The sequence below is a fragment of the Lytechinus pictus genome, chromosome 5 (genome assembly GCF_037042905.1).
Source record: "Lytechinus pictus isolate F3 Inbred chromosome 5, Lp3.0, whole genome shotgun sequence".
Taxonomy (NCBI): domain Eukaryota; kingdom Metazoa; phylum Echinodermata; class Echinoidea; order Temnopleuroida; family Toxopneustidae; genus Lytechinus; species Lytechinus pictus.
Window position 1 is genome coordinate 40,259,121 of NC_087249.1, and position 8,650 is coordinate 40,267,770.

An 8,650-nucleotide genomic window follows, 5' to 3' on the forward strand; every position below is an offset into this window, starting at 1 on the left:
GAGACTTTATTAAAAACAAGAAGGACACCATCGTTCACGTTAGAGAAGAAATCATCGGTATTTTTATGATTGAGGCATTGCATCGTTTATGTGTAAGTTTGGGTGGCCGTACTGTAGTATGGGTATAAATACAGGCATAACCGTTTTTTGTTTCGGTCCCACAAACTATAATTGGTGTCACGCCTAAGCCAAACTAAGGCAAAGCAAAAGGGAAACCGAGAATTAGGGTGCTATATCATAATTTAACCACAAATATAATCAAAAGAACTTATTATAGAAGCCACATGATCATCATTGCAGAAAGTAGAGTCTCCTCTGAGTTGAGTTAGTTGATGTGTCTCTTTCTAATCTTAGTTTGGTCTTTGTTGAACTGGAATGGAATTGGGCCCATTTTGAATTTGAAATTGAATATTGATTGATTTCAAAGTTCGAGATGAGTGCATGCATTTTGGCATGGCATGTCTTTGCACCCATTCACTTTATGATGATGATTATTATTTGAGGCCGTCACTTGAAATGTCTGAAATTTGATATTTTTCCACCATTTTGACTTTTTTAAATGAATATCTCATTTAGGATGGGGGGGGGGGGGGGTCGGGTGTCCAGACACTTTATATTTTTGAAGCCTTCTATTTTGTTCTCTATAATATTTCCTAACATTTTGTACTAAAAATTGATGAAACTTCGCTTGTAATTTTTTCCAAATGACTTTCTAAAATTGATCGTCCGGACACACAACAACTGGGTATACAGGTGTATAAAGTTTTTGGTCGTTAAGTCATGAGTTAGAACTTACCATATATTTTGGAAACCAACCAGGTTTCATCAAAGTTCAAACAAATATTTTTGCATGACAATTTTGCTCTGAAACAAATACTTCAGCTCAATAGATGTATGCTCCACTTAAATTCAGTAGAGGCGCTGGTCCAAAAATTGGGATTGTCCCAGAAAACGAGGATATCCTCATAAACCAAGACAAATCATGTCTTAAATTGAGATTATCCTTGTTTATGCCTATGGATGGGGACAGTTTTTTTTTTTCACTTACCACTGCGGTATATAGACGGCAATTACTGGGATTGAGAGAGCTAAAAATAGATTCAGTGACCTCAAATCCCCCCAGTTACCGTCTATATTTCACGACTTGCCGTCTTCCAATAATCTTGTTATGAAACCTGATATGTTTACATTGACTAGCGCACTTGATTGGTGTCGGCACTTGACAGGAGAATGAACTTTCCTAAGATTTCTTGTGTGGAGAAACCTTTTAAAACTGAGACAGTCCCTGTAAACTGGGACGATCCCAATTTTCTGACCAGTGCCTCTCCTGCACTTCCCTACACTATAAACTCTACACTTCACGAACCATCAGGAATAGGACTATTGATTCACTACTTGTACACTTCATGTCATGAAAAATGATGCCAAAAAAATGAACTCACCAGGAACCTACATATAAGAAGTACTCCCGTGATCAGCAACTATTTCACTCCTTTTTCATGCTTCTATCACTATCAGTCTCAAAATTGATGATTTTTCATAAAAAATATAGGTTTAAGACAGGTTGAAGATTTATAAGCAATCAGAATCTGGTATTCAACACCACCTTGATACAATTTTATAACACAATAAGAACCTTAACCATAAGTTTTGAAGGAATAATACATTGAGCCTAGGTTCATATGTCCTTCACACTGTGTGTGAGATAGCCAAGAGGACTCTGTGATGATATTTTTGTAAATATGATAATGTTATTGTCATATTTATTAAGATATCACAGAGTCGTCTCGGCTATTTGTGAGATGGCTAGCCATCTGTGTAGTAGGAGAACCCCCCCCCCCCGGAAAAAAATAAAAAAATAAATAAAGTTAATGTCTTAAAACTCAAAACAGAAGAATTTCAGTTATTTTTAAGCAGTGTCTTGTAGGAGGAATTTTGCTCAGTGTCTTTCACAGCCCTCATTTGTTCTAAAGCGTGCTGAAAGAGGATTAGAAGCAAGTATCCACTCAGCATGATTTCTACCAAAAGACTTACCTCGTGATATTAAAACCAAAGTGTTTCTCTTTTATCCTGTTTAGGAGTCACAATCAGCTGGACATATATTTCCAGGATGAGCTATGAAACGTTCCCTGCGAATCCCCACAACGAGGCGTCTTACAATCAATCCAACCTCCCTCCAAGGTACCAGAGACCCCCTCCCTGGATTCCTCCAAAAGAAGTAAGGCATCATGATCAGGGTCTGGTTTCATGAAAAATTGTTATAATAACAAATGCACAGTTTCCATCATGCAATCAAACTGAATGATTTCAGTAGCTTTGAACTGTTATTTGCAAATTTGTTATAACAAGTTTGATGATGTTTGAAGTTTTGCTTGGTGGTATGAGCAATCGCGGAAGAATTTTACGGTACACCATGTGTAAAGGTCCTGGTGGGACCTAGATAAGAAAGTGGATAGAAATGGAGGTGAATTGGAAAGGCGAGAAAGTCGAGGATTGAAAGTAGAGTATTCTTTTCTAAATTAGTGTAGTCCTTGGACTGTAAATCCGAAGGAGTAGACAGCAATGAGTACTAGACAGGCTTGAGTAGGTGAGAGAAGGCTGGCTTGAGTCGGCAAATAGAGTAGTAGCAAGAGCAGGAGAGTAGACTCGACGTTTCGGGCAGGTTGACTGTCTTCAGGAGAGTCTCCTGAAGGCAGTCAACCTGCCCAATTTTAACACAGCCTAATTAGTATTTGTACAACCTGCCCAGATTTAACACAAGTATTTGTACAACAATTAAGAACTTTACACAGTCTGATGTTGCATGTCTCAATATTAGGTCAAATTTTATTAAATTTTATTGCCAAATTGGGTCGCAGACCAATCGTAAGGTGTGCGGTGGCCTCAATGCTTCCTAATGGCCTTGATGATGTGATGTGTATTATTTTTGTGCAGAGGGTTGGGCACCCAGACTACGACAACAACCTCTCCAAGTTTCTCCTTCGTTCTGTTAAATTCCGAAGATCAAAGTCCAACGAACAGTTGGGGTTCAGTATACGAGGCGGAGCCGACTATGGGTGCAGGATATACATATCTGGGGTATGTTATGTTCTTTCTATCAATTTAATTTGTAGGATCCATGATTTTCCCCCCAGTTTTTATTTTTGGTGGTTCATTAGGTTTATAAATAATAAACCAAGACCTTACAAATGCTATTTTCGTAAATGGGGGGAGGGGGGGGGGGGATGAAGATGGTGGAGAATGTAGAATATTAATAAACAAGAACCAATTAATTTTCCTGTGATTAGTTCTCTATGATATAGTGCTGCCCTCTAAATGTCTTTGCTCATCGGAGAACGTCTTTCAGTCTGGTGATATCAGCATCAAAATGTTCAAGAAGCCTTTATTACTTGAATACCAGTTTGTTTGTTTTTTGTTTGGGGGGGGGGGTGAGGTTCATAATATCAAATGAAATTATACTTTCTAATACAGTTTTCAAAATGATCCCGAATTGTTGAGGTCGTCCATCTTTGATTCATTTTCTCTGTTCTTATTCTATGTTTTTTAGGTGATCCCAGATTCAGTGGCTTACAGAGTTGGTATGAAGCCAGGAGATCTCATTCTTAGTATCAACGGCATCGACTTCTCTAATGTAACATATGATGAGGTGGGTCAATACTCTGCAAAGCTTGAACTAAGAACTAGTTCACGGCCTCTGAATATCCAAAATACAGTGCATGCCTACCATGTCCTGCCTGCTAGGCCATGCACAATTTTACTAAATTTACCTATGAAAATAAAATGGCACTAACAAGAACATAATAACGTACTAGTATCAGAAAAAAACATTTTTTTTATGTTGCAGTTTGCATTATTGGGCCTTTTAAATGCCTTTAGCCATATTTTATGTCTTTCTCAAGAAATTCCAACTTGGTGATCAGATAATGTGAGATGCTTCAATTTTCTATTTCTCTACAGTTGGTGCCGCAAATAAAGGTTTAGAGGAACAAATTACAACTTATCAGATGATATAGGGGACTCAATATTGATTATTCAGAAACCCTGTCACTCATTGCCATTTATCAATTCATTCCTGTTTGTTTTGAGGGAGCCTTTACCTACAAGGCTCATGCTTCTGCAAGGCCCCCAACCACTATTACTTTGTTTTTTATTGTATACTTTGTACCTTTGAATATTATTGAAATCAAGAAATGAAAGTAAAATGAATTATTTGACTATTATTTAATTCATAGGCAATCAAGGTCTTGAAGAATCTTGATGAAGTAGAGGCAAGACTGAAATATTGTCCTTATGGTGAGTAGATGTATATATCAAAGTGGTCATCATGATAATGATGTAGAGGTGTTGTGGCTCTGTGGTTATGTCGCCAGACTTTGAACCACGAGGTCTGGGGTTTGAGTCCCAATATAACACTCGCGTCCTTTGGCAATGCGTTTATCTACATTTGTCAATCTTCACCCGGGTGTAGTAAATGGGTACCCGGTAGGAAGAAATTCCTTGTATGCGCTTGAACCTGATAAGAGTAGCTATGCAAAATATAGGTTCATGGTATGCAGTGCTTTAAAAAATTGTATTAAGAGCTATATAAATGTTGCATATTATTATTATTATTAATATGTGCTTTAGCCTTTGTATTAAATGGAAAAATACTATACAAATTCAGCTATGGTTAATATTACTATTGATTTTTATTAGAAGTTTCGTTGAGTTTTCCAAACTTATAAACTTGTAGTAGCTATCAATCTTTTTTTCCAACCATTATTCTTTGTAAAAATTTGATATTTGATTATTAGTTATCTAGTGCCATCTCTGCTGATATTAATCTTGTTAAATAAAAAATGACCCTTTCAGCACTACAAATTTAGTGATTAAGTATCAGAAGCCTACAGACAAGGTCCCATGGCATTTGCTCTGCTGTAAATTCCACACACTAAAGGAATCGCCAACTTCAACCCTGGATTTAACATTATACCCTATCCTAAACCTAACAAAATCCTATTGCAACCCTAACCCTATATCTATAATCTTAGACGAAATAAAGCTTGGAGCAATTGCCATGTCACCACAGACACAATACATATTACATTTTAAGAGCATTCCATGATTGAGATTTGGTTTTGTATAAAATGACAAAAATGATCAAAATAAATTTCACGTAAAATCATAAAATTTATTGAGGAACACAAATTGTATGTTATATCCTCTACGTCATAACTGTTTGGGGGCATACAGATTCATATAATCTAGTAATGAATTGGAATTGTGATATGTACTTTCAAATAGGACTTTCAAAAATAGGCTTCAGGGTCCATGAATTAAAATAAATGAATGAATTTTTAAACAATTAGTATCACCTCCTCCTTAATATCTTTTTTAAAATCTTTTGTGTGTCTTTTTCTTTTCATTTTTCATTTCATCTTCAGGATATTACAAGACTTATGAGAAAACGGGGGAAGCCCCACCTATTGAGGAACATTGATATACGACACCTTGCCTTATACTTTATCGAGTTGAACGTGACTCACAACAAAACCATTTATGACTATCACCACTGAAATTACTTTTAGATATTGTCTCAGTGTTCATTGCATTTTTTTATAGTTTATGTAGAGGTGACACTGTCTACTTGCTATACAGAGTCCGTATATTCGATATAAGTTTGTTTTGGCACAAGTTAAAAGCAGGTTAATGGGAGTTATTTTTTTCACATTTGAGGACTAAAAAGGTGAATGGTTGTAAATAAATGACAGCTAGATTGTTTATGGTCAAACAATGTAATCACTGCAATATTGATTTTGAAGTGCATTATTTTCTTTGATTTATTTCATTTTTTTTTTTTTTTTTTAATACTTATTTATTCATTTTTCATTTTTATTCTATTTATTTAGTTTTTGCATTTTATTTGTTTATATTTTATTATTTTTTAATTAATTTATTTATCAATATTTATTCATCTATTTATTCATTTGTTTATTTATCTATCTATTTCATTTGATTTTACTATTTTATTATCTTTTTTTTGGGGGGCATGACCATTGTTCAAATATATAGATGAATTAGTGTTCAGACTGTCAAAATTTTCTATTTATATACAGTACTATAGATTAAGTATCTCTTCATTATATTTGGGACAGAGTTATTGTTGGAGACCCATTCTATAAATAGATATTTTGAATTCTGTCAGGGTGCTGTGTTTACTGCTTTTGTATGTCAACTTTAGATAATTACTAACATACTTCCCCCTATTGATGGCCAATATTTGTCACAATAACTCCGATAATGATAGTTTTCAGGAGTATCTCTTTGTGTCTGCCTACCCTAGGAGCTTGAAGTAGGCAATATGTATTTAGGTTGACTGGTCATTTGTTTTCACGTATTTGTCTGTTCTGTGGTAACTAACTCAAAAAATATGTGATTGATCAACTTCGAACATGGCACATTTATGCAGAATAAGTGACAATCTCGCTGGCCGGGGTGACTACAACCCCCTCGGGGCCTGGGCCGTCGACTGTGTGATCATGCGGGAACTCAGCACTTGTGCCGTTGCATTATTGACTTTTTTTAAAAATTCTGTATAAAGTTCACTGATTACGTTGATTATTTATACATACATGTAACTTAAGCCTGAAATCAGAATGAAGAAATACAGGTCCAATTTGATATTAGGTCTAGTGGCCTTATCAAATTTACAATTAAAAAAATTATTATATAAAAAATTATTTTTCATTTATTGTATGGTGTTATTAAATTTTGATATATTTTTGAAATATTTTTTTATTGAGGATTGTTGGAAGTATTCTGATCATAAACACATGAAATTAATTGATTTTAATCAGTGATAGTAAAAATAATTATGAATTTTGGTTTAGAAACAAATTTGCATTTGATTTAGACATGAAATAATATCTGCTAAAATAGAATTATTTATAGTAATATGATAAAGAGATACCCTCTGCCTAACATTTTTATGAGTATGTAAAAAATACATTGCTTTGGTAAATGTTTCATATATTTTTGTATTGTCCTTTTTATGTGTAAATTATTGAATTCTACTTATTTTAATTTCAATTGTATGTACATTTTTTACAGCACATATGTATGAATTATTCAGAACGAAGGTTATATAGTATGAAGTATGCAATTCATTTATGTGATTTCCAATTATGAAGAGTTATGAAGCACTTGTGGTAACTAAAGCATCCAAAAGCTAACACACTTGAGAAAGACAATCCATATTTCTCGCTCTATCCCCATGTTTTTCATCATATTCAATTGGTCTACTTCTGAGGAAATCTAATACCACAGGGGCTGAACCCATTTAGTCTACACTCAATTTGGTCTAATTGCCATTTGGTCTACACTATACTTGGGCTTATACCCATTTTAATATAATTCTCATTTAGTCTAATGCCCTCATCTGATCTAACTTCCACTTTGTCGACTGATTGCTGCACCCTTTGTCAAATGAACATTTGATTCATGAAAAAGTTCATCTTACCATACAGACTGTGTGTTGTTGGATCAAATGGATATTGGTCCAAGTGGGTATAGCCTAACTGGAAATTAGACAAGATAGTGAATGGGCTATATGGCAGTTAGACCAAATGGAAAGTAGACAAATTGGGTGTAGACCAATTGGTAAATTATCATATTAATAGGTGTCCGAGATGGCCACTTTCTTAATTCTCGGATTAAATATGCCCATTTGTAGCGGTATTCAATTTGATGAGTATATTCAGATAAAGCTTATTCAAACAAAATCTGAAACCCTAAGTGATTGCTTGACATAGCAACACTCAATTCGTACAAATTGGTTATAAAAAACCAAGCTCTGTCGATTGTAAAAAGAGAGGATAAGAATTGTTTGTTCCAAGGTGCTCATAGCTGGAAGGTGCATGCATAGATTGGAAATTTATTGTTAAATATGTTCATTCGTTAGGAATGTATTTTGGAAATAATTGTCTGTGAAGCTCATACACTCTAGTTCCCTTTTTATTCAGAGTTATATATTTTCATGTCACAGAGGATTTTGAACTTCTGTATTTTCATATTTTTCTTTAATTCTATGTTTTTCCTGATTTAAAATGTTGAAAACCAATCATTAGAGCTGAAATCAGCAGATTAAAAGATTTTGTTTACTCTGTCCACTTTTTCTTGATCTATTCAGCATGTTTTACTTCTGAGAATTCAATCAATATTCTCAAGCTAAAAAACTATATTATACAAATTGAACTGTGCAACAATGAAATGAACAATATGTAACTTGCAGCCAAGGAAATATGTATTCTGTCCAATTTAGTAATAAAATTGCATACGTGCATGTACATGTATTCGTATTTATTCAAAAATCATACTATTTGTTGAGTTTGTTCTCTGGAATCTACTTTCATGACTCTCAAAAATGATATGTTTGTTTTTGGTCAAAAAGGCTTCTCCCTTTTTTCCTACGACTTTTTGGCACTTCTATCTTTCTGTACCACAAATAAGCCGCTTTGGAGTCTTTGAATTAATTTAGTTCAAAGTCTTGCCTCAATTTTTATTTTAAAAAGGATAAATAGTTCATATTAAGTTCTTGCCTATATTGGGATTTGAACCTGCAACCTTGCAACTGTAAGTGCAATGATAATCCCATTAAGCCACTCTGAAGGGT

At 34.3% G+C, this 8,650-nt stretch overlaps 1 protein-coding gene across 1 annotated transcript; it reads left to right on the forward strand.

The window, feature by feature from the left end:
* On the forward strand, window positions 1-8,351 carry LOC129261996 (PDZ domain-containing protein 11-like). Its single transcript, XM_064100387.1, has 6 exons — window positions 1-90; window positions 2,079-2,218; window positions 2,935-3,078; window positions 3,548-3,646; window positions 4,233-4,293; window positions 5,424-8,351. The coding sequence occupies exons 2-6, from the start codon at window positions 2,111-2,113 to the stop codon at window positions 5,477-5,479; spliced, it is 468 nt and encodes a 155-aa protein (XP_063956457.1). The 5' UTR covers window positions 1-90; window positions 2,079-2,110; the 3' UTR covers window positions 5,480-8,351.
* The last annotated feature ends 299 nt before the right edge of the window (window positions 8,352-8,650 follow it).